The sequence below is a fragment of the Dendrobates tinctorius genome, unplaced genomic scaffold (genome assembly GCF_039654945.1).
Source record: "Dendrobates tinctorius isolate UK_male_01 unplaced genomic scaffold, ASM3965494v1 ptg000120l, whole genome shotgun sequence".
Classification (NCBI taxonomy): Eukaryota; Metazoa; Chordata; class Amphibia; order Anura; family Dendrobatidae; genus Dendrobates; species Dendrobates tinctorius.
The window spans coordinates 40,105,029-40,129,816 of record NW_027361788.1 but is presented as its reverse complement, the minus strand read 5'-3'; the positions used below and the strand labels follow the sequence as shown (position 1 = coordinate 40,129,816).

The following is a 24,788-nucleotide window of genomic DNA, read 5'->3' as shown; positions in this document are numbered from 1 at the left end:
GACTGACAAGTCACGCCACATATTACCAGCATAAATACGAACAAATAATTACAGATATGTTGAAGTCTGGGCTTGGCGAGGCAAACATCCAGGAGAGGACCCTCTGGACCGTGGCACTGAGGGGCTCCTGGGCCAGCAACCAGGTGGAGCCGACCTGTTATGAATGGGTCACCGAGGAGAAAAAAGCAGAACAAGCCAAGCCCCAGAAAACCAGAGAGGTTGGTAACTATACAGGTTGCAAAACCCTGATCTTACCACACAACTAGCAGTAGCCGTGGAGCGTGCCTACGTTGTTCCTAGACGCCTCATCACGGCCGGAGAACTACATGAGCCTAAAGCAAGAAAAGAGAAAACTAACTGCCCCAGAGCAGACCCCAAATGAATAGATAGCCCCCACACATGTATTGACGGTGAAACAAGATGAAGGTACAAACACAGGCAGGAAAATAGGCTGAGCAAATGATGGGGCCCAAACTAACTAGACAGGAAAGGAAAGATACTGTCTGCAACCTGCAAAAAACCCTACAAAAATAATGTCCAACACTTCTGATAGCAAAATTAACCCTGAAGTCACTATATCAGCACTCTGAAATATTCTGAGACAGAGCAAAAAGAGACCGAACTAGTAAGGGACAAAAAGCCAATTGGCAAAATACTGATAAATAAGAGTGGAAATTCAGCTCAGCCCCCAGCAGGGGCTGGCTGACCACACCAAAAAACTGAATAGACCAACAAAATCAAGTGTGAACATTAGCAGAAAAACTTAGCTTTAGATGACTGGAACAGAACTGAAAACCAAGAGCTGACAAGCCAGAAGGAATCACCAGCAACTGAATAGGGCGTCGGCTGTCTTAAATCCAATCTGAGAATCCCAAGATCCAATCATCATCCCCATCCTCAGGTGGCAGATCTCCACCGATCAAACCAGCCGCACCACCTCCCGACACCACCAGAGGGAGTTCAGAAGGGGAACCAGAGAATGAACTCGCAACACAGACCCCTATACAGGGATCATTAGGAGCAGGCCCAGAGGTTCGAGTACCACAGTAGCCGGTACCAAGAGGGGTGCCTCTGAACAGACTGGAGTAAGACTATGCGTGAGGAGCACGGAACAACGGGACGGTGCAGGACACAGGAGTGGAGTAGGACTGCGGGAATAGATCACAACAACACAGGAGACAGGCCCGGAGTTGGACTGCAGGTGGGAACCACGGAGCAACAGGACAGAGAAGGACACGGGAGACAGGACTAGAGCAGGAGTGGATCATGGGACGACAGGAAGGAGGACCGGAGTAGGACGGCAGGATTGGACGACTGGACAACAGGTGGAAGACCGGAGTAGGACGGCAGGATTGGACCACGGGAAAACAGAAAGAAGACCGAAGTAGGACAGCAGGATAAAGGCGCGGACAGCAGGACGGAGCAGGGGCTGCAGGGAGACAAGCAAGGGAGAGAGGTAATCACAGACAAAAAACGAGTAGCGGGCCTATAGTGCTTATAGAATACAAAGATCAGGCGCCTCCATTACAAGAGGGCAGCCTGAAATACCCCGGGATGGCCTCCCATTTGTCCGGCGGTGCTTCCGGGTAAGGGCACCGCCGGAGAACAAGGAGGTGGAGGGAGACGCGGCCTACGGCGCATGCGCATAGCATGCAGTGACGCCATCAGCCACGGACCAGGCAGAGGAGGACGCTGCGGCTGTCGGGAGATGAGAGGCTGCGGCGCAGGAGCGGGGAAGTGAGAAGACAGAGGCGCGAAGGGGGCCGTGACAGTATCCCCTCCCTTAAGCCACCCCCCTCTGCGATTGGCAAAAAATCTCCTGAGAGGGAGCATTGCTATTCTCCCGGAGTTCCCAGGACCTCTCCTCAGGACCAAAGCCTCTGCAGTCAATAAGAAAAAAGGTCCTCCCCCTGACCCTTTTCATGGAAAGAATATCTCCTACCTCAAAGATATTGTTGGCAGTGACCGGCTGAAAAACAGAATAGGGTGAGGAGTGAAACCGGTTTAGTACTACAGGTATCAGGAGAGAGACATGGAAGGTGTTCGGGACTCAGAGCGAAGCAGGCAACCTCAACTTGTAGGCGACTTCATTGACACGTTCAAGGATTTCAAAAGGGCCGATGTACCGGGGACCCAACTTGTATGAGGGCAACTTTAGCTGGATATACTTGGATGAGAGCCAGACTTTATCCCTGATGCGATACGGTGGAGGATTCAGTCTCCTCTTGTCGGCTTGATTCTTCATCTGATCACCGGCTGTCTTGAGTGCCATGTTTGTCTCGACCCATATCTTGGAAAATTCCAAGGACAAGGAGTTGGCCGCCGGAACCTCGGAAGCGGGGCGTTACAGGAAGAGGAACACCACAATGTCTGCCAAACACAATAAAAAATGGAGACTCAGCCCAGGGGAGTAGGTCAACCCAGTCGTTTTGGTGGGCGTTGGCAAAATGACGTAGATAGCCAGTCAACGTCTGGTTAGTTCGCTCCACTTGCCTGTTGGTCTGCAGATGGTAAGCGGAGGAGAAATCTAGGGATACATCCATGAGCTTACAGAGTGCCCGCCAAAACCTGGAAGTAAACTGAACACCTCGGTCTGACACTATACGTTGAGGTAGACCATGGAGTCTGAAGATCTGATGGATGAAGACCTTGGCTAGTTCAGGAGCTAAGGGGAGTCTAGTCAGAGGGACAAAATGTGCCATTTTGGAGAAGCGATCCACTACCACCAGAACCACTATACAACCGGATGAACGGGGCAAGTCGGTGATGAAATCCATGGCGTTGTGTTCCCAGGGTACCGCAGGGACTGGCAATGGAAGCAGCAAGCCGGACGGAGGCCGTCGTGGTACTTTGTTTTTTGCGCAGGAAGGACAAAAGGCAACAAAATCAACCACATCTTGGCGAAGAGTAGGCCACCAGTAGTGACGAGAAATGAGAGCAAACGTCTTCAAAGTTCCGGCATGACCCGCCAGTTTGGAGGAATGACATCCTCAGGCACGAGAGTCTTGCCTGGAGGTGGAGAAAGCAGATTCACGGGAGCTACGGTGACGATTTTACTGGGTTCAATAATGTGAGCAGGTTCCTCCACTGTCTCGGTTGGCTGGAAGACCCTGGATAAGGCATCGGCTTTGGTGTTCTTGTTACCAGGGCGAAAGTGGAGCTCAAAATCAAAGCGGGCAAAAAATAAGGACCACCTGGCTTGTTGAGGGTTGAGTCTCTGGGCGGACTGGAGATTGGCCAAGTTTTTGTGGTCCGAATAGATTACAAAGGAATGGACAGCCCCCTCTAGAAGATGACGCCATTCTTTCAGGGCTAATATTATGCCTAACAGTTCGTGGTCGCCAATCGAGTAATTACACTCTGATGGTGAAAAAGCCTTGGAAAAGAATCCACAGGGACGCAGTCGACCGGAAGCGGATTTTTGGGACAGTACTGCCCTGGCTCCTGTTGAGGAGGCATCCACCTCAAGCAAGAAGGGTCTGCTGCTTTCGGGACGGTGCAACACCGGAGCCGTAGAAAAAGTGTCTGAAAGGCTTCTTCAGCTTCCATAGTGCAAGAATTGGGACTCGTCCCCTTTCGGGTGAGAGCGGAGATAGACTTGGCTATTGAGGAAAAATGAGGGATAAATTGCCTGTAGTAATTGGCAAATCCGAGAAACCGCTGTATAGCCCTTACTCTGATGGGACGAGGCCATTTGAGAATGGCGGACAGTTTCTCGGGATCCATCCTTAATCCAACGTCAGAGATAATGTAGCCCAGAAATGGCAAAGAGGTCTGTTCAAAAAGACACTTCTCAATCTTAGCGTAGAAGCGATTTTCCCGAATACGCTGAAGTACCAGGCGGACACTCCTTCTATGGGACGAAAGGTCTGGCGAGAACACAAGGATGTCATCCAAGTACACTACTACACAGGAATACAAGAGGTCCCGGAAGATCTCATTGACAAATTCTTGAAATACAGCCGGAGCATTGCACAGGCCAAAGGGCATGACTAGTTACTCGTAATGGCCGTCTTGAGTGTTAAAGGCGGTCTTCCACTCGTCGCCTGCGCGGATACGGATCAAATTGTAGGCTACTCTAAGGTCTAACTTGGAGAAGATCCGAGCCCCTCTGAGGCGATCAAGCCACTCCGGAATGAGTGGAAGAGGGTACCTATTCTTGATTGTGATGTCATTCAAGCCCCTATAGTCAATAAACGGCCGCAGAGATCTGTCCTTTTTCTTGACAAAGAAAAAAACAGCTCCTGCAGGAGAGGAGGATTTCCGTATAAAACCTTTGGCAAGGTTCTCCTGGACGTACTCAGACATGGCTAAGGTCTCTGCGGGAGATAGTTGGTAGATCCTGCCCATAGGAGGATTTGAACCGGGGATTAGTTCAATCAGGTAGTCAAAAGGCTGGTGTGGGGGAAGGGTCTCCGCTTCCTTCTTATCAAAGACGTGTTAGGAGTCAGGTTTCTGCGGTCGCTATGCTGGAATCCAGACCCTCACATTCTGCAGTCTCCTGCTCTTTATCCACTGCAGAAGAGATTGCAGAGGAGACTGCCTTGCAGCAAATCTCTCCTGAGGCTAAGTCCTTCTGTCCTCTTACTGAGCATGCTCATGGGACGATCTCCCATTGGAGATCGGGAGTCATGTGCTCAGGTCCTGCTCCAAATCTCATTTGTCCATCTCAGAGATCTGGAGGCGTGCGGAAGGTCCCGGCTGCTATAAAAGGCGCACATGGCTGTTCCGCCATGCGCTAGTATAGACCATACTTGCTACTGTGTGAATGACGATGAATGCATGATTCTGGTGAATTACTCATTTGAAACCCCTACCCTTTGATATTACGCTTGTGTGAGGGATTGAGTTCAGTGCCAGCGCGCCTCTGCTTCATTGTCCACAGCTGCTAGCGTCCGACATTGCGCTTGCATCTAGCATTGTCGTTTAGCGGCAGTGTCCTACGCCGCGCTGCAGTAGCAGCCCACTTAAGCATTCGCGGCTACAGCGCTACACACACGGTAGGTCTAGAAGGACTTAGTACCGCCATCTTTGGCTATTCCTGTGACCTTATACCGTGTGTGTAACTACTCTGAGTACTTGTGACCTTAACAGGCTCAGCTCTTTTGTTTATGTTCATAGGCATCTCTGTGATTTAACAGAGATTGCTCTGTGCACTTTGGTGACGATTAACCCTGTGCACAATACCACCATATTGCTTCTGCCACCACTTAGCAGCGGTTATATTACCTATTGCACGGTGGACCCCGAGCGGCGAACGCACTTTATTTGTTTTTTATTTAGTGCGTTCCGCCGTTCCTAACAAGACGTCTGCGTAGGACCAGTAGGCGGAGGGAAGCCCCGAGAGATCAGAAGGTGACCGTGAGGCGGCAGCAAGACGAATATGGTTCAGGCACTGCGCAAGGCACAAGTGTCCCCAGCGGAGTAGCTCCCCCGAAGACCAGTTGAGGACCGGCTGGTGTGTCCCTAGCCAAGGGAGTCCAAGTAGAATTGCATGGGACAGATTAGGCAGTACGTAGAAGGCCATCTTTTCATGATGTAAGGCTCCGACTTGCAACTCCACCTCCTCAGTGACCAGAGTGACGGTCTCCTGTAGCGGTCTGCCATCCACTGAAGCAATTAACCAAGGACTCAGTAGGGAAACCACGGGAATCAGGTACTTGTCCGCCTCTTCACGCCGCATAAAGTTACCTGCTGAGCCCGAATCCACGTAGGCCACCTCGGACCCACATCTACGACCCAAAACCAAAGGAACAGACATAGTGAGCGGTTGAGAGGAATTAATAGCACCTAGGGAGGCCTCTCTTACCTGACCTAGGTGGATGAGTTTCCCCGGTCTCTCTGGACAGGAACGGAGGAAATGTGATGCCCATCCACAATAGAAACATAGGCCTTGCGCCTGCCTCTTTCCGACATAACTCAGCCAACTTGACTCGATCTACCTGCATGGGTTTGGCAGGAGGGGTAGAAGGAGCTCCGGCTGGACGTGGACTAGAAGACCAACTGGCAAAAGGGACTAGTCTAGTGGACCTCCTGTCTCTAGCCGACTCCCGGGCGCAATCCTGGAACCGTAGATCTATGCGAGTGGCCAGGGAGATAAGGTCTTCCAGAGTGGTTGGGGTATCCCGACCCACGAGCTCATCCTTTATCCTGCCCGAGAGACCACACCAGAAAACCCCTACCAGTGCCGCGTTATTCCAACCCAGCTCAAAGGAAAGCGTACGGAACCGGACAGCATACTGTCCGACCGTGAGGGCACCCTGGTGGAGGTTAAAAAGGGACTCGGTAAGAGAGGCTAACCGGCCTGGTTCATCAAAGACCCTACGAAAGGTATCCAGAAAGACCGGAAGGCTCGAAACCACGGGATCGTCCCTTTCCCAGAGAGGGTTCAGCCAGGACAGAGCCTCCCCCTCCAGATGGGACATAATAAAGGCCACTTTAGACTGGTCAGAGGGGTATTGCTGAGGTAGCAATTCAAAGTGGAGGCTACACTGATTTAAGAACCCCTGCAGAGTTTGGGGTGGTTTGGCGAGGGGAAGGGAAACGGGACCAGGAGATGAAGTCGGTGCCGTGGTGGCAGACTGGAGAGCCACCAAACGGTTATCGTCAGAGGCCATATAGGTTAAAATAATGGCCTGAGTATCACACTGCTGGCCCAGCTCCTGTTGAAGACTGGCCAGCTGAGTAGCATTTCCTGGATCGGCAGCCTGTAGGGCCGACAGACAAGAGTCCATGGACTTCGTAACGGACATTATGCGTCCCTGGTTCTCCCGCAAAAAGAGCAACTCTTTTTGGGCGGAAGCAGAGGCACCGGCGGGATCCATGGCCTGATCTTACTCTTGACATCTGGGCTTGGCGAGGCAAACCTCCAGGAGTGGACCCTCTGGACCGTGGCACCGAGGGACCCCTGGGCGAGCAACCAGGTGGAGCCGACCCCTATACAGGGATCGATGGGACCAGGCCCAGAGGTTCGAGTACCACAGTAGCCGGTACCAAGAGGGGCGGCTCTGAATGCACTGAAGTAAGACTATGTGCGAGGAGCACGGAACAACGGGGTGGAGTAGGACTGCGGGAATAGACCACGACACCACAGGAGACAGGACCGGAGTAGGACTGCATGCGGGAACCACGGAGCAACAGGACGGAGAATGACACGGGACACAGGACTGGAGCAGGAGTGGACCACGGGACGACAGGAAGGAGGACCAGAGTAGGACGGCAGGATTGGACGACGGGACAACAGGAGGAAGACCGGAGTAGGACGGCAGGATTACTTTAGACCACGGGAAAACAGGAGGAAGACCGGAGTAGGATGGCAGGATAAAGGCACGGACAGCAGGACGGAGCAGGGACACAGGTGGCAGGACCGGAGCAGGGGCTGCAGAGAGACAAGCAAGGGCGAGAGGTAATCACAGACAAATAAGGAGTAGCGGGTCTATGGTGCTTATAGAACACAAAGATCAGGCACCTCCATTACAGGAGGGCGGCCTGAAATACCCCGGGATGGCCTCCCATTGGTCCGGCGGTGATTCTAGGTCAGGGCACCGCCGGAGCACAAGGAGGTGGAGGGAGATGCGGCCTACGGCGCATGCGCATAGCGTGCAGTGACGCCGTCGGCCGCGGACCAGTCAGAGGAGGATGCTGTGGCGTAGGAGCGAGGAGGTGAGAAGACAGAGGCGCGACGGGGGCCGTGACAAGATATAAGGAACAAATACCGCCACACCATGACCAGACCACATAGTGATCGAATAATACCATGTGGAGGGATAAATAACAACACACCATGCCTGGACCACATATTACTAAATAGTGACTGAACATTACAATATTGATCATTTAGTAAAAACTACACTACTGACTGTTATTACCCCCAGTTACATTATACACAGGAGCTCTCTATAGTGTACAGGTAATGCAGTGATCACCATTGACATTATAAACAGGAGCTTTGTATATAGTTTCAGTGTACAGGTAATACAGTGATCACTGGTGACATTATACACAGGAGCTCTGTATATAGTGTCAGTGTACAGGTAATACAGCGATCTCCTGAGTATAGTGTACAGGTAATACAGTGACATTATGCACAGGAGCTCTGAATATAGTGCCAATGTAAAGGTAATACAGGGCTCATCAGTGACATTATACACAGGAGCTTTGTATATAGTGTACAGGTAATACAGGAATCACCAGTGACATTATACACAGGAGCTCTGTATATAGTATCAGTGTACAGGTAATACAGTGATCACCAGTGACATTATGCACAGGAGCTCTGAATATAGTGCCAGTGTAAAGGTAATACTGGGATCATCAGTGACATTATACACAGGAGCTTTGTAAAGTATATAGTGTACAAGTAATACAGGGATCACCAGTGACATTATACACAGGAGCTCTGTATATAGTGTCAGTGTACAGGTAATACACAGGAGCTCTATATATAGTATACAGTTTATAGTGTCACTGTAAGGTAATACAGTGATCATGAAGAGAGAGGGAAGATCCGGCACTGGAGACTTAGTAAAATCCACGATAAGTTTTATTCACATAATTTCATGATAAAACCATATAGGGGAAACAGACCCCTACGCCTGACGCGTTTCGAACCTTACACCAGGTTCTTCCTCAGAGACATGATATATACAAATACAGTGATCACCAGTGACATTATACACAGGAGCTCTGTATATAGTTTCAGTGTACAAGTAACACACTGACTCACCAGTGACATTGCTATCTGAAGTCCTTCATCTTCGCTTTGCTTCTTCATCTGGCACAGACTGCCATCACTTCTTCTGAGAACCTCAGTCTGCAGAAAATAAGTTATCAATAGTATTCAGAAAAAATAAATATTACAGCAGTAATATGTTCCCTAATTGGCCCCTACAGTAATTATGTCTGTTTACTTGTCACCATAAACTAATAATGTAAATTCCTCTTTTTGGTCTCCATACAGTAATTAAGTCCTTCAACCTGGCCCCTTTAGTTAATAATGTTCTCGATGCCCCTATGTCCCCTATGTGCCTGGTCACTGTTCCTCATGTCCCTGGCCCCCAAGTTCCCGCTTCCTGTACCCTCATGACTCTGGTCCCTCATGTCCCATGTCACTTTCACAGAAGAGAGAGGGGAAAGAGTTCTTCTTACCTGCTTGCACTACCAGCGCCGAGTGGCATCCTCTCCCTTCATACCTGGCGCAGTCGTGTTTGGCCACCAACCTATCAGAGGCCAGCGGCTGACGTCAGTGCGCCCATCAAGGTGATTTTCATGCACCTCCTGCAACGGGTGCATTAATGTCAGTGCTTTTGATAGGTTGGCGGCCATATTAAACAATGCTGTGCAGACTTTCTGCACCGCAATACATTTCAACAGAATGTGCAGCCTTGGACGCACATTAAGTTGAAACCAGTGGGCCCCCTCTACATTCTGCTCGGGGGGGGGGGTGCCGCCGAGGATCCGGTGCCCACTGGAGAATTCTCTGGTGTGCCGGAGGGTCAGTCTGACCCTGTATGTATATATGTGTAATACACGCACGCACACATTAGGTTTAGGGTCCCCTCAGAGAAAGGTCACCTTGTCATGGCCAGTGGGCTCTCATTATTTGGTCAATTGATGCGCCTTCATTTTTAGAAGTATACTCCATATAGGAGTAACGCAGGTCAGATTTCATATATTCAGTGTTTGCAGACGACTTGACACTTACAGAGGCTGATGTATGTGATGTGTACACATATGTAATGGCAGGGCTGATATATGTACACACTCTCACTTATCCATATAGCTGTGGGTATGAGCTGTGTGGGCGTGCCCTGCCTCTTGCTCCACCTCCCCGGAGAGGTGGGCGTGTCCTGGCAGTGGTCGCTATAAAGCCTGTGTCTCCCTCTCGTCCGCTTTCAGTGGGTCGGTGACATCTGATTCCTCCGGGACCGGGGCCGTGCTGTATCCCTGCTAGAAGGTAAACACTCGGGGCTGTGGAGCATTTCCTGCCACGCTGGCATCCTGCGCCTCCGGCCTCACTGGCCGCGTATTAACCCTTTCTCTGCCTTCTATTACTGAGCCGAGTGACCATATCCTAGTAGCAGAGGGACTCCCTAGTTTAGCAGCCATATTACCCTTCCCTCCTTCCAACCTCAGGCAGCAGGGCATGATGCCAGGCTGGTGGCCATTGCTGTGCCCTTCCTTTGTGCTTCTGCTAACAAAAAAAAAAATCCAGGAGGAGCCTATGGAAGTGTGGCTGTAAGGGGGAAAGTGGTGGAGGCAGATGCGTGCACACTATGGGGCCAGCTTCTGAGATCTACCAGTTCCTTGCGAACTCAGCTCTGCTACATCACTGTCCCTTTAGCTTCTGCTCAGGATAAGAAATTACTCCAGATGTAGCAGAGCTGAGCTTCTCCATGTGTCCGCCCTATTGTGTAACTCCTCCGCAGGATGACCTGCTGTTTCCCCAGACTGCTGCTACAAAACTACAACGCTCATCATGCCAAAGGATACAGCTCTGCTGCTGCTGGCTTTACACACTGGACTAATGGAAGGATAGGAGGTTGTCGATTTTTGAAGCTGATTCGCTTAAAAATCCAGATTTAAAAAAACAAACGTGAATCTGCTTCAAAATCGGCGACAACCCCCCCCCCAGAATGGTGTTGTAGGTTAGTAGTTAGTGTGCTCGGCTCTGCTACATGTAACACTCCTCTTGTGATGTTTCTCCCATTGGTACCCTTGTTAAGTCGATGTTTCCTCTTGTTACGTTGTTTTCTGCATTTAGTTTGTGTCTTGCTGTGATCTACAATGTGGACTTTGTGGTTTATGGATACATCTGGGGAGGGTTTTTTGTGTTATTTCCCCCCCTTGCCCAACTCCCCCATCTTTTTTTCTTTGTCTCCTGGCTGCTGTTTTGCTATCTCTTCTTCTTTACAAGGACAAGTCTGTTGGCAGCTCAGTCTCCCCTGGGAGATAGCTGGTTAACCATCCCCCCCCCCCCCCTTGTGTCAGTGGGGGGTGACCAGGACTCCTCTTGTCCTGCTGAAAACTTGTATAAAACCAGTTAGTTCCAGTTTTCCTGTTGATGTCCTCCTACCCCCAGGGTGGGGTTATGAAGGTTGAGCCTTCAGGCTGGAGATAAGTGGTTATTAGACATGTGGGCTGATCTCTATAGAGATGTGCAAATGTCCAGCTGGTGCCCCCCCCAAATCTAAATAGTTAATTTAATATGTTTAGTCATTCAGTTTTGGAGGAGGGGGATATGGGTGAGGTGGTTTAGTGCACAGACCTTGTGAACACCACATGTTGGGCACAAGGGTCTTTCGAGTGCCCCCCTTGTGGACTCCTTGCTAATAACGGCACCACCACTGTATCAATGCTTTTATCACTCAGAATACTTGCGGGAAGAACGATCAGCACGGAACACTGGATGCAAATATAACTTTTGGGAATTGCACCCATATGCAAACCTTAGAGCAATAGTCCAGATGCAGTCCGGCAACTGACCGTAAAGTGCAAGTGTAACCTGCATCACTCAACGCTCACATAATGGCGCCATGGAGACCGGTCTGGCTGGATGGCCCAGGACAAATGCTGCTTACTAGGGACCTAATTACAGACTATGGCAGAACTGCTATTTAGAGCAGGCTATTCAGTAAGGCTTCTTTTACACATTGCCGTGTTCTTGTGGCCCGTTTGTGTCACCCAATAGATTTCTATGGGGCCACAAAAATTTGTCTGAGTGCCGTACGCCATATGGCTGTATTTACGGCCGTGAAAAAATATCGAGCTCGATGTTTTTCACGGCTTACAGACAGCCCCCACTGAAAACCATGAAAATTGTATTTGCGGAATGCTGTTCTCTTTTTTTTTTTTTTTTTTTTTTTTTTTTTCGTCCCTACTTTTCCAAACCAGGAAAGCGGCAATCTGAGAAGATTTCTGTCCCCTTTTTGTGGAAGACCATGAAAATTAAAGCAATATGGCCCATAAGAGCGGGCTGCAAAAACCATGGCAAGTGTAAAAGAAGCCTAAGGGCTCATACTCGCTTGTAAGAGACTCGCACGATTCTCGTGCGTCGCATGAAAACCCGGCACTGGGACCGGAGCATGCAGCTACATGCAGAGGCGTAGCCAGGGTTTTGGTTCAGGGAGGGCGAAACTTCTGAGTGGTAAATATGGTCAGTGGTAAATACCAGTCCTACAGAACATATAAGTGATTACTGCACAGTTATAGTTGGTGACTTACCGCTGACATTCTTTCTGATGTAATCATTCCCTTTTCTCGTCTTTTCCATCTGGCCCAGACCGACAATGACAACTCCAGCCACAACTCTGCTACAGAGAATACAACAACGACATGTTTCACTTCTCATATTCCAGCCCCATCACCATGTATCCCCAACCTGCACAAACCCCTCATCCTGCTGAAAACCCAATACTGAACCGCTGCTGCTGTATGTGTCCCTATTACTGCACCTGATACCCCAATGCTGAACCGCCGCTGCCGTGTGTGTCCCTATTACTGCACCTGATACCCCAATGCTGAACCGCCGCTGCCGTATGTGCCCCTATTACTGCACCTGATACTCCAATACTGAGCCGCTGCTGCCGTATGTGTCCCTATTACTGCACCTGATACGGCAGCAGCGGCTCAGCATTGGGGTATTAGGTGCAGTAATAGGGGCACATACGGCAGCAGCGGCTCAGTATTGAGGTATCAGGTGCAGTAATAGGGGCACATACGGCAGCAGCGGCTCAGTATTGGGGTATTAGGTGCAGTAATAGGGGCACATACGGCAGCAGCGGTTCAGTATTGGGGTATCAGGTGCAGTAATAGGGGCACATACGGCAGCAGCGGCTCAGTATTGGGGTATCAGGTGCAGTAATAGGGGCATATACGTCAGCAGCGGTTCAGTATTGGGGTAACAGGTGCAGTAATAGGGGCACATACGGCAGCAGCGGCTCAGTATTGGGGTGTACACCTTGTACACAGGCGGCTCTGCTCCGTACACCTTGTACACAGGCGGCTCTGCTCCGTACACCTTGTACACAGGCGGCTCTGCTCCGTACACCCATCCTGAGCACACACAGAAACTTGCTTCACCTCGTCCAGCACCATGACAACCAGCACAGCAGAGCCCTGCAGCAGTTGAAGCCCTGATCATGTGACACCCTGACTCCGCCCCTTCCGTGACCTCATCACAGGTCCTGTGCGCACAGAATAGCCCAGGACGACACTGCTGGCTGTGAGGTGGGGGGCGCACTGCTGGCTCCGGGGCCCCCCCACTGCCTTCTCAGGGTGCTGAGCGGCAGAGTAGGGAGATCGATTCTCCCTGCTCTGCCGCAGAATGTAACTGTATGGGCGCGCTGCGCACGCTGATACAGTTACAGTAGTGTAGCTCCGGTGGGCCCCCTCAGGGCCCGGGGCCACCGCCCCCTCTGCCCCCCCGGTAGCTACGCTACTGGCTACATGTATTTCTACGCAGCCGCATGCTCCGATCCGAGTGCCAGCGTCAGTGCCGGGTTTCCATGCGAGAGAAAAATACTCAACTTTTGCATATCCCCCAAGGCCATGTTCACACGTTCAGTATTTGTAAGCCAAAACCAGGAGTAGGTGAGAAATACAGAAGTTGTTCTTGTGTTTCCATTATATTTTTCCTCTGATTGTTCCACTCCTGATTTCGACTTACAAATATTGACCGTGTGAACGTGGCCTAAGAGTATAAAGGCCATCTTTTTTTTTTTTTTTTTTTTTTTTTTTTTTTAATCAGATAAATTTTTATTAAATGATAACAAGTATATCATATGACATCAAGCAGTTGTTCACATATAATCATAAATTTTTATGAACAAAACTCCCCCCCCCCCCCCCCCCCCCCCCTCCGAGACCCCTTCAGTGTCTTCCTCATTTCTATTCCGATACTCTTTCCCACCTCCATATATACTTGTTTATTATGAACATCATCTATATCATAATACATCCTCCCCACAAATCTAACTCCATTCTACCCATGGCTGCCATATCTTATGAAATACATCGAGTTTATTTCTCTTAGTATAAATACTTTTTTCCAATGAAATTATATGCTCCACTTGCGTAAGAAAGTCTCGTCTAGTCGGAGGCTCTTCTCTGATCCAGAACCGAGCGATCAACTTCCTTGCTATGAACAACAGTCTAGCAATCGCCAGTTTGACCATGGATACTGCTACTAATTCCTCTACATACCCTAATATACAGACCAAAGGGTCTCTGGGGATTGCACAACTATATATCAATTCAATCCGACTCAATACGACTGTCCAGTACGTAGACAATCTAGGGCAATGCCGCAGCATGTCTGCCCGTTCCTGCGAACATCGTGGACACTCGGAATCGGACCTTAAACCCATCTTGAACAGTCTATCGGGAGTTCTATAAGCTCTATGAATTACGTATAACTGAGACATCCTCCCAGGTTCGCTCATAGAAATCTTAGGCACATATTCTAAAATAGATTCCCATCTATCGTCATTTATCTCTCCCAATTCAACCTCCCATTTCACTCTAGACTTGATGGGATGTTTGACTAGAAAAGTGAACAATAAATCTCTATACACTTCTGAGATTGCCCCCCTTGTCACGCTTTTCTCCAAAATGGAGGCCAGCGTGATATCAAACTGGATCTCAATAAGTTTTCTCCGACATTGCGACCGATACGCATGCTGAATTCTTTTATAATGAAACAAATTTGAATGCGGTAACTGGAATTCTGTCTGCAGCTCCATAAATGACTTAAGTCTTCCCTGACCCATTAGCTGTCCCATCCTTCTGATTCCTGCCTCTCTCCAGGGCCCAAATCCTTCCATTTGCCCGAATTCTGGCAAATTTATATTATCCCATACAGGAGAGTATTTGGTAAGGCCCGTGACACCCCTTATCTGTTTAACTTTTTCCCATACCTTATGAATTAGGAGAACAGTAGGAAACCGAGAGCCTAATTTTAAAAACTGCCCCCCTTCTAAACTCTCTCCCAGAGGCCATTTTCCAAACAAATATCTCAAACTACTGGGCGATTGTCCCTGTCCCGTCTCCACCCCCCCATCCTCTGATATGCTGGCATTGTGCTGATAAAAAATATATACCCAGGGGTTGGGAAGCGCCAAACCTCCTTCCTCCTTTGGCCTCTGCAAAGTTTCTTGTTTAAACCATGGGCTTTCCCCCCCCCCCCCCCCCATATTAGTTCACCAAACAGCGATTTAATTTTGTGGAACCTACTCTGCGAGATCCAAATTGGAGAATTATGCAGTACATATAACAGCTGTGGCATCACAATCATTTTTAAAAGGTTCACCCTTCCAATTACCGAAAGATGTAATTTATTCCATGCTGATATTTTGGAACAAATTTTTTGTAGCAAAGGGCTTAGATTAAGTTCTTCAAACCTAGTCAAAGGAAGGGCGATTTGTATCCCCAAATATTTAAATTTCGAAACTACCTTCAATTTTGCTGACCTTCACACCTCCCCCATCTCCCCATCTACCTCATCAATGGGCATTATGGACGATTTGTCCCAATTGATTTTGAGTCTGGGAAAATTCCCCGAATTCCTCAATTAATGCCACCGCATTATCCAAATTCTCCCCTGAATCCTCCAAAAATAGCAAAATATCGTCGGCATACAAAGACACCCTCTCCTCCTTCACTCCATAGACAAATCCTTTTATCTCTTGTGCATCCCTTATTTTAGTGGCCAGAGGTTCCACGGCGAGGGCAAACAGCAACGGAGACAACGGGCATCCCTGCCTCGTACCCCTATGTAATGAGAAACTATCAGATAATTCATTATTCACTCTAATTTTTGCCGTTGGAGAGGAGTATAGCAACCCCACCCACGATATAAACTTGGGCCCAAACCCAAGGCCCATCAAAACCAACCATAAGTACTTCCATTCTACACAATCAAAGGCCTTATTGGCATCCAAAGACACTACTACTCTCTTTCCAGCATTTTCGGCTGGAATTTGCATATTTAAATATAGCCTCCTTAAATTGATTGCTGTAGATTTATTGGGCATAAATCCCGATTGATCTGGGTGGATTACTTTATCAATCACATGGGTCAGTCTGTTGGCCAAGGCCTTCGCCAGAATCTTTACATCTGCCGTAAGGAGTGAAATTGGTCTGTAGGACTCCGGATTCAATGGGTCCTTATCAGCTTTAGGAATGACCACCACAATGGCCTCTCTCATAGATGTAGGTAACATTCCCCTCTCCAACGACTCATTAAATACCTTCTCCAATTTGGTTATTACTTCTTCATTAAAAATTTTATACACCTCTGCCGGAATGCCATCCGCCCCCGGGGCCTTATTTCCCGCCATGTCCGCCAGTGCCACCCTCAACTCCTCCGCTGCAAGCGGCCTATCCATCCGTTCTCTGTCTTCATCCCCTAGTCTAGGAAGCTTAATCGCCCTCAGATACCTGTCCATCTCCTCTTGACCTTTATTTATCTTTGAGGAGTATAGCTCACTATAAAATTGTTTAAATACATCCAAAATTTGATCCCCCTGTGTAACCACATTCCCTTCCTTAGATTTAATTGCATACACGTGAGGATTCCCGTTGTGCCGAAGCTATCACAGAGAGCAGGTGCCCCACTTTTTCACCCTCCGCATAGAATGCCTCGTTCTGAAGTGCCTGCCGTCTCTCCGCCTTACGGATGTGAAGTTTATTAACTTCCGACTGGGCCGCTCTCATGCGGGTCTGCGTAGCTTTAGTACACTGCGCACCCAATGCTTCCTCCGCCGCCCTTAATTCCTCCATCACTGCTTCATCTAGATTTTGAGACCTAGTCTTATATTGAGACACTTCTCTGAATAAAATCCCTCTCAAAAACGCTTTCATAGTATCCCAGACTACATGACCCTCTGCACTACCTTCGTTTATCCTAAAGAATTCTCCCAGTTCCTCTCCTATCTTTCCCATATCCAGCAACCGTAGCCAAAAGGGATGAATTTTCCAACCCATACCTGTCAACCTCCCCCGTTCTCCCAATTGTAGAGATATCACCAGTGGACAATGATCCGATAGGACTCTGGGCAAATATTCCACTTCCTGTACCAAGTTATCCATCCCCTCATTTCCCAAAGCCACATCAATGCGAGATAGGGAGCCATACGTCGCCGAGTAGCACGAGTAAGTGTAGTTCTCCATATTCCGAACTCTCCACAAGTCTATCCAACCAATTTCCCTCATGTAATTTCCAAAAGGTGTCACGTTCCCTCCCTCTCTGCTCCCCGCATGTTTACCCTTATCCCAATGATCATTTGCAATATTATTCACATCACCCATTACAAGCAACGGGACCCCAGTCCATTTCCCGGATAAGTCCAGAATTTCCTGTATCTTCTTTCCAGAAAATGGTGGAGGGATATACAAAGACACAATACATAATAGTCTATTCAATATCTTACATACAATAAACACATATTGCCCATCCTTGTCTATTATAGCCTCCACTTCTTCATATGGAGTAGAAGTGTGGATCAACACCGACCCTCCCCTAGCATAGGCTGAGTACGTCGAGTGATAAGCCTTCCTCACCCACCTTTTTTGTAGCATAGCTACTTTGTCTTTTACCAGATGTGTTTCTTGGAGGCAAATCACTGAGGGCCTCAGCTTCAGCAGATATTGTAAAATTGCGGCCCGTTTTGAGACGTTAGCGAGACCCCTAACGTTCCAGCTTAAAATTTTAATTCTACCCCCCATGATATGTTGCAATACCAAACATTTGACACGTTATACCTGAAGTCTCGGTCCTCCCCCCACCCCCACCCCCTTCCCGCCTCTACCCCCTGTCTCAACCTTCCAACTGAAATAACTCTCATCCTTCTCCCCCACCCGAAAAAACCAGCTATCTCCCACAACATTTAAGCCGAAAAGAATTCTCTCTCCCTCTCTATTTGAGATCTAGGAGGGCGTTTTTACAGCCTAACAATACAAGCTCTGCACTCCAACTACTCTCCCGTCCACATTTATCAAACTGCAATAATCGTTGCGCCGCCGAACACAACCCACATAAACCAACATGGCATTACTTCATCTCAGAGATGACGATTAACTTGTCAAATTCAAACTAAATCACAGTTAGTCACTATTTCAACATCACTCAGAGTATGCTTCAATGGGACTGTCCCGCTCTGATATTCTTTGTTAGAGTCAAGCCAGAGTGTCGCCTCCTCTGGATTTTGAAAAAAGTGTACTCGATCCAAAGCTACAACTCTCAGCTTAGCTGGGTAAATCATTGAATAGCGCACATCCATGTCTCGTAGTCGTCTTTTAACTTCTCCAAACGTCATCCGGAGCTTCTCAACCGCTGCAGAATAGTCTGGGTAGATGGAGATGCGATTGCCATCTATAGTAAGTTCCGCACAGGTCCTGGCTTTCCGCAGCAGAGTATCCCGGTCCCGATAGTTCAGAACTTTGGCCAAGATGACTCTTGGGGCTGATCCTGGGGGCACACGATGTGCTCTTTCAATGGAAAACATTTTAGTGAGACCATCCCCTCCTACAGTATTTTTCAGCCATGACTCAATGTACTCAGTGGGGTTATTTCCTTCCGCTTTTTCTGGTACCCCCACAATCCTCAGATTGCTCCTACGGGAGCGGTTCTCCAGATCATCGGTTTTAGTATAAAGGCCATCTAGTGCTATAGTGGATAGGTTATGTCTGTGGCTTTTTATTAGCATTGCTGCAAATTCCCATGTACCTTCTCTCGGCTTCCATAAAAAGTGCATGCCCACGACCGTAAAGCTGTACCATACAAGCCCTAAGTTATATTGAGCTATAATGCAGCGCTCCCAAATCCATGGCTCCGGTGCCATAGTGGCACACAGTACCTACAGATCAGCATTGTAGTAAGGTCCATGTACTTGGCCCTTGTGAGCCCCCATTTCCTAACTTCTAATCAGTATGTGCCATTCTATACTTCCATCAATCTAAATGGGCAGTTATCACTGGTTAAATAGCTTGTACACAGCCATCAGCTGCTTGCTGACGTCTCTTCCTTCTGACCGCCCTGTCCATGTGCTCTGTCACCGTTGTGGTCTGACGGGTGGGAATCTTGTGTTTTGTAAGCCTCAGGAAGCTGCAGTTTCCCCTTTTCTAACAGGTTTCTTTCCCTTGCAGATCAGCTACCACCATGTCTGTGTCTCACAGTTCCAGGCTCAACAAGGGGGTGAGGGAGCAGTACATGAAGTTGCCCCAAGGGGATATGGTCCAAGTTACATATGTGTGGATTGATGGGACTGGAGAAGGCGTCCGCTGCAAGACAAAGACCCTGGACTTTGAACCCAAATCTGTTGAAGGTAAGATGCCATACCCTCTGCATTGTCACATCCTGCTGTGAATGACACTACCTCCCCCCCCCCCTCTTGTGAAGAGTGGCATACCATGTATAAGGATGGTTATGGTGAACATCTGACTGCATGGTCTGATGGAGAAAATCCAGTCACACTTGACCTGTTGTTTTGCCTTCTGGATTCAGAGTTTGGACTTTGAGTCTTGGGTTTAAAAAAAAAAAATCACCCAGCCTTAAAGGCCACAAACTGCACACATAAGATAAACGTGGGTCCAACACATTGGCTAATATGAATTTTTCTTCTCCTGATAATTGGCAGAAAAAAAAAATCAATTTGATCGAACGGTGTTAAGAATATTTATTTCACAGAACCAACTGATAGTTTGCTATGGTAAAAATCGGCCATTTCATTCTTTCCATGTGAAATGTGTATGGGAGGTTCTGCCAAAAAAAGTGAACCTTCTAAAGGTTAGTGACTGCACCTTGAAGTTTTGATTTGTGGGGATTGGGGTACTGAGACCCCCATCAATTTCTGAAATGCGAAAGCAGAGTGTCATTCTCATCAGGGACTGAAGATGGCAGAGAAAGTCCATGTTCTGTCACTTCGTTCTAGTAATTGCTTATGTCATGCAGGTGCAGGGCGAGACTCCGGTGTCACACTTGATTACAGTATGCACATTGCTTCTCCATTTCTAGTTTATGGGACCATCTTCAGTTTAAGTTGCCATGAACTCTTATTTTGTAATGTTTTTCTTAAACCTGATCTTTCTTTTCAGAGATCCCAGAATGGAATTTTGATGGGTCAAGCACTTACCAAGCCGAAGGGTCAAACAGTGACATGTACCTTGTCCCTGTGAGGATGTTCAGAGACCCATTCTGCCTTGACCCAAATAAGCTTGTCATCTGTGAAGTCCTGAAGTACAACCGGAAACCAGCAGGTAGGGTGTTCTGTGGACTCTGCAGCTAAAGGGGCGTGTTGGCCACGTCAGTATAGTTTGCAATCTGTCATTCCTTTTATTTCTTCCAGTGTACACAGTGGGGTGGTTTTCTCTGGCAGTGATCAATTCTGTTTAACTAACTTAATGCTTCTGCTTTTCAGAAACCAACCTGCGTCACACTTGTAAGCGGATTATGGACATGGTATCAGAACACATTCCATGGTTTGGCATGGAGCAAGAATACACATTGCTTGGCATCAACGGACACCCATATGGATGGCCGGAAAATGGCTTCCCTGGACCACAAGGTAAAGGCTTCAGCTTTTACCAAGCAAACTATGTGATGCATTTGGCCCTTTAAATCTGTGGACTGTCGTTCATTGCCTTCTACACATCTGGTCAGAACTGCAAATTCTATCATTACAGATGTTGGAACTAGATGCTTATTCTATATAAAGGCTGACATTAGGTGGGATGTAAGCTTCAACGTGTGTCAGGCAGCTGCTGATTTCCAATGTCCTCTACTCTTACTTTCCCTTAGGCCCTTATTATTGTGGTGTTGGAGCTGACAAGGTATACGGCCGGGATATTGTGGAGAGTCATTACAAAGCCTGTCTATATGCTGGAGTCAAAATCTGTGGCACAAATGCAGAAGTCATGCCATCCCAGGTAAGTGGTGTCATGTTGTCTCACTTCTTGGACAGGAGCATCTAGTGGTTGACTGAGACGTATCTCTGTGTGGAAGTTTATTCTTCTATGTTTGCACTGATGTCCACCTCCACCTTTCTATTACAGTGGGAATTTCAGGTTGGTCCTTGTGAAGGGATCGAGATGGGAGACCATCTTTGGATGGCTCGCTTCATTCTCCATAGAGTGTGTGAAGATTTCGGTGTGGTGGCAACTCTTGACCCCAAACCAATGACTGGTAACTGGAATGGAGCTGGATGTCATACAAACTACAGCACCGTGGAGATGAGAAAGGAGGGCGGCCTAAAGTGAGTCTTAATAGTCTAGGCGCTCTTAACTTGGAGCCTATTGACTTTGAGGTCCCTTAAAACTGGACCCTTTTATAGGGAGATTTTCTACAGCAAAACATTCTTTTACGTTAAGGAGATGCTTACGTTGTGGCCCCTAAAGCATAACCATTTAACAGTCTAAAGCCCCATGGTACTGGAGTCTTTTCTAGGTTAAGCTGCAGAGTTTTTTGTGTGATATGGCGCAAAAACATGTGATGTACAGTTTTAGTTCTTTCAGTATGTGACTTCTTGATGTCCCTTGTATCCATAGATACATTGAAGATGCCATCGACAAATTGGGTAAACGTCACGATTACCACATCTGTGTCTATGACCCACGTGGAGGAAAGGACAACTCTCGCCGTCTGACCGGTCAGCATGAAACCTCCAATATCCATGAGTTCTCAGCCGGTGTCGCCAACCGCGGTGCCAGTATACGAATTCCACGCCAGGTCGGACAGGAAGGATTTGGTTACTTTGAAGATCGTAGGCCTGCTGCAAACTGCGACCCGTATGCCGTTAATGAGGCCCTCGTGAGGACAACCATCCTGAACGAAGTCGGCAGTGAAACAAAAGACTACTGGAAAAATTAAACTGGGGGCTGGATCCACCAAGAATACTCCATCCATATGCCCTGTTTCTTCTGTCTCACAAGAGTCCATTTAAAAAAAAAAAAAAAAAAAAAAAAAAAAAAACTACACTACTTGAAGTTTTATTTGACATTACTTCCAGTTTGGAAGGGTAAAATAAAGGGGCATTAACCAGCTGTGGATGATGAGCTGAGTCCTAATCAGTTTCCAGATCTGCAGATTAGCTTTACTATACCAGTTGGCCATTATGCCATATGTGCCATAAGCAACTTCCTTCTGATATCGTGTTATAAACCACCTAGGCCTATAACCTGCGGGCAGTGTACTGGGGCTATATAAATGCAGGATGCCTCTATTTGAGAACAGGCGCCTAAATAATGGGATAATGACCTATGTACCCTCAGACTGGATAAGGTTGGGGGTCTTGGTTATAAACCTGCAGCTTCTCTAATATGTGACTGTACTTTATTTTTTATTGAAATAATGAATAAACTACATGGGTTGTACATTTCTTGTAATGTCTCTTTTAGAAGACCTTTGTATCCAAGTCGTCAAAAGGACCCCTAAGGCTACTTTCACACATCAGTTTTTTGCCGTCAGGCAGGATCCGGCTATTTTTAGAAAAAACTGATCCGGCATAAATTTTGGAGAACTGTAGAAACGGATCCGTTTTTCTGCTGGATCCGTCTAGCAGGTTATATCTGTTTCCTGGGGGCTGGCCAATTGGATCTGAGCATGCGCAGACTTAAAAAAACGGATCCGGTGGCTGGATCCGTCTTTTTCTGGATCCGGCGCCCATAGACTTTCATTGTAGCAAAAAGCCGGAAGCGTCAGATCCGGCGCTTCCGGCTTTTTCGCCGGAGACAAAAAACGTTACAGTAGCCGTTTTTCCAGACGCCGGAATGAGACAAGTAGCTGGATCCGGCAAAAAACAGATGAAACGCAATGCCATCCGGCGCTAATGCAAGTCAATGGGGAAAAACTGGTTCCGGCATTGTATTTTGCCGGATCCGGTTTTACAAAAAAAAGCCGGATTGCGCCTGACTGCAAAAAACTGATGTGTGAAAGAGGCCTAACCCGCATACATACTAAAAGCTCAACCTAACTGCCCCTAAATACACTGCATCAATGTTGACCATCACTGCGAAATAAAAAATTGTTGGGACTACTGACTTTCCGTGACAGAAAACAGGCAGACTGTAGTGTCTGGGAACCTTTTAACATTGCCCTAAATATTTTTTTTTTTTTAAATGAACTAAAGTAACTCTGTCTATAATCCTTTTTTTTTTTTTTTTTTTTTTTTTTTATAGGCAGTTTGCAGACGGATCCACAAGCAATAAGTCTGAGAGTGTCTTTTTCAGTAATACAGGCTGGATATGACCCAGTTTGCTGCAGTCTCAATTAGTTCCTATATTGGCACAGCTTGTCTCATGCATTTATTTCCTCTTTATGTGCTTTCCTCATCTGAAGGCTTCCCCCCCCCCCCCCCCCCCCCATACTGTGGCTATCTCTGTGGGCCTCCTTTCTGATATTCTAGGACATGGAAAGAATGGTGGGGAGCAGGGTGAGAGCTCTGCTGGCTTTGTTTAAAAAAAAAAAAAAAAAAAAAAAATAGGCAGAAAATAGTTAAATCTGTCAAAGCTAGTTAAAGTTGATGTTGACTTTAGGATTCAAACAAAATACAGTGAAGGGGTGCATGGCTTACCTGTTTCCACACTCTCTGGTAGAACCAGTGTTCGATTAAAATTCTTTACAAATGAGCTATAACCCTGATATCTTAAGTATGTTTAAGTGAGCTTGCAGCGCCTTTCTCTATCATAGCCGATATGACTTGTCAAGACTTCCTTTGATCAAGGTAACATGACAGTATTAACCTAGTTCATCAACTCTGTACAGATATGGATTTGTCTTGAGAGCAGACTGCAAGGAGCTATGGAGGCTGATATTAATACATTTCTCTAGCAAATCTGCTTTATAAAGATAAGCTCGATTAAAAAATGGAGGCATGATAAGGGCTGCATTTAGTTATGAAACCCCCAAGTTACAGCCTGCACCTTCATTATGCCTCTACATCGCTTCCGTCTGGTGAATAATGTCAAATGGATGAGTTTTAGTGCTAAATAGAGTACCAATGCAGCCATGGCTTATCTACAGGAAATGCCTTTTACACGATGGAAGCAAATGCCACATCTGGGAATCTTCTACGTGCTAACCAGCGCTCCTCGAAAGGCATTTGGCGACACCAAGCCAAATGAATCGAAAAGTGGATGCACCTCTGCAAAGTAGCACTCACTTCAAAGTTTTAATCCTAATATATTGCAATGCTCGTTTCTCTATTGCATCATTGGGGGACACAGGAAACTATCGGTGTATGCTGCTGACACTATGCACAAAAAAACTTATCTCCTCCCCAGCAGTATCAGTAGGAGGTGGACATGGGTCTTTAACTAGACCCATATCTACCTCAGTTTTTGTCTCTTTGCAGTAATTTTTTCCCCTTTTCCTCTCCATATCCCTTGGAGGGAAACGGAACAGTCGCACTGTTGTCCCATGTAGAGACAGAGCCCGGCGTGGACTGACACTCCGTATCCTCATCTGTCTATTCGGCAGGACCCAAGGCCCTAACATAAAGGGTGTTCAGGTGATCCGAAGATTGGTTCTGGCCCCCCCCCCCCCCCCCCACTTCTGCCCGCCAGAGCCTGACTGTCTCTGGAGGTACAAACGTCCGGTCATTGGAGTCCCCACCCACACCCCTTTTTACGTGAGGTTTGATTGTGTTTCTGGACATGGGGATGCAGAGGTACCACTTCCCCCCCTTAAGATCTACAGTGCAGGTATGTGTCACAGTTTTCCCTCAGGAGTCATCCTATCGGGACTCTTTGCATACTACTCAGAAATATGGCGCTGTTTGTGTGTGTGTGAGCCAGCC

General features: G+C 47.7%; 1 protein-coding gene across 2 annotated transcripts in view; it reads left to right on the top strand.

Moving 5' to 3' along the window:
- Positions 1–22,365, top strand: part of LOC141046649 (glutamine synthetase) — a 44,891-nt gene extending 22,526 nt beyond the window's left edge. The window contains exons 1-7 of one of the 2 annotated variants that reach the window (XM_073541198.1): positions 9,798–9,955; positions 19,144–19,322; positions 20,092–20,253; positions 20,415–20,561; positions 20,795–20,922; positions 21,049–21,248; positions 21,541–22,365. In XM_073541198.1, coding sequence (XP_073397299.1) covers positions 19,157–19,322; positions 20,092–20,253; positions 20,415–20,561; positions 20,795–20,922; positions 21,049–21,248; positions 21,541–21,862 — 1,125 coding nt within the window. In that variant the 5' untranslated portion in view covers positions 9,798–9,955; positions 19,144–19,156 and the 3' untranslated portion in view covers positions 21,863–22,365. Of the gene's footprint in view, positions 1–9,797; positions 9,956–19,143; positions 19,323–20,091; positions 20,254–20,414; positions 20,562–20,794; positions 20,923–21,048; positions 21,249–21,540 lie in introns of those variants that run through there. The other variant, XM_073541199.1, reaches the window with a different exon arrangement.
- Positions 22,366–24,788: the final 2,423 nt, after the last annotated feature.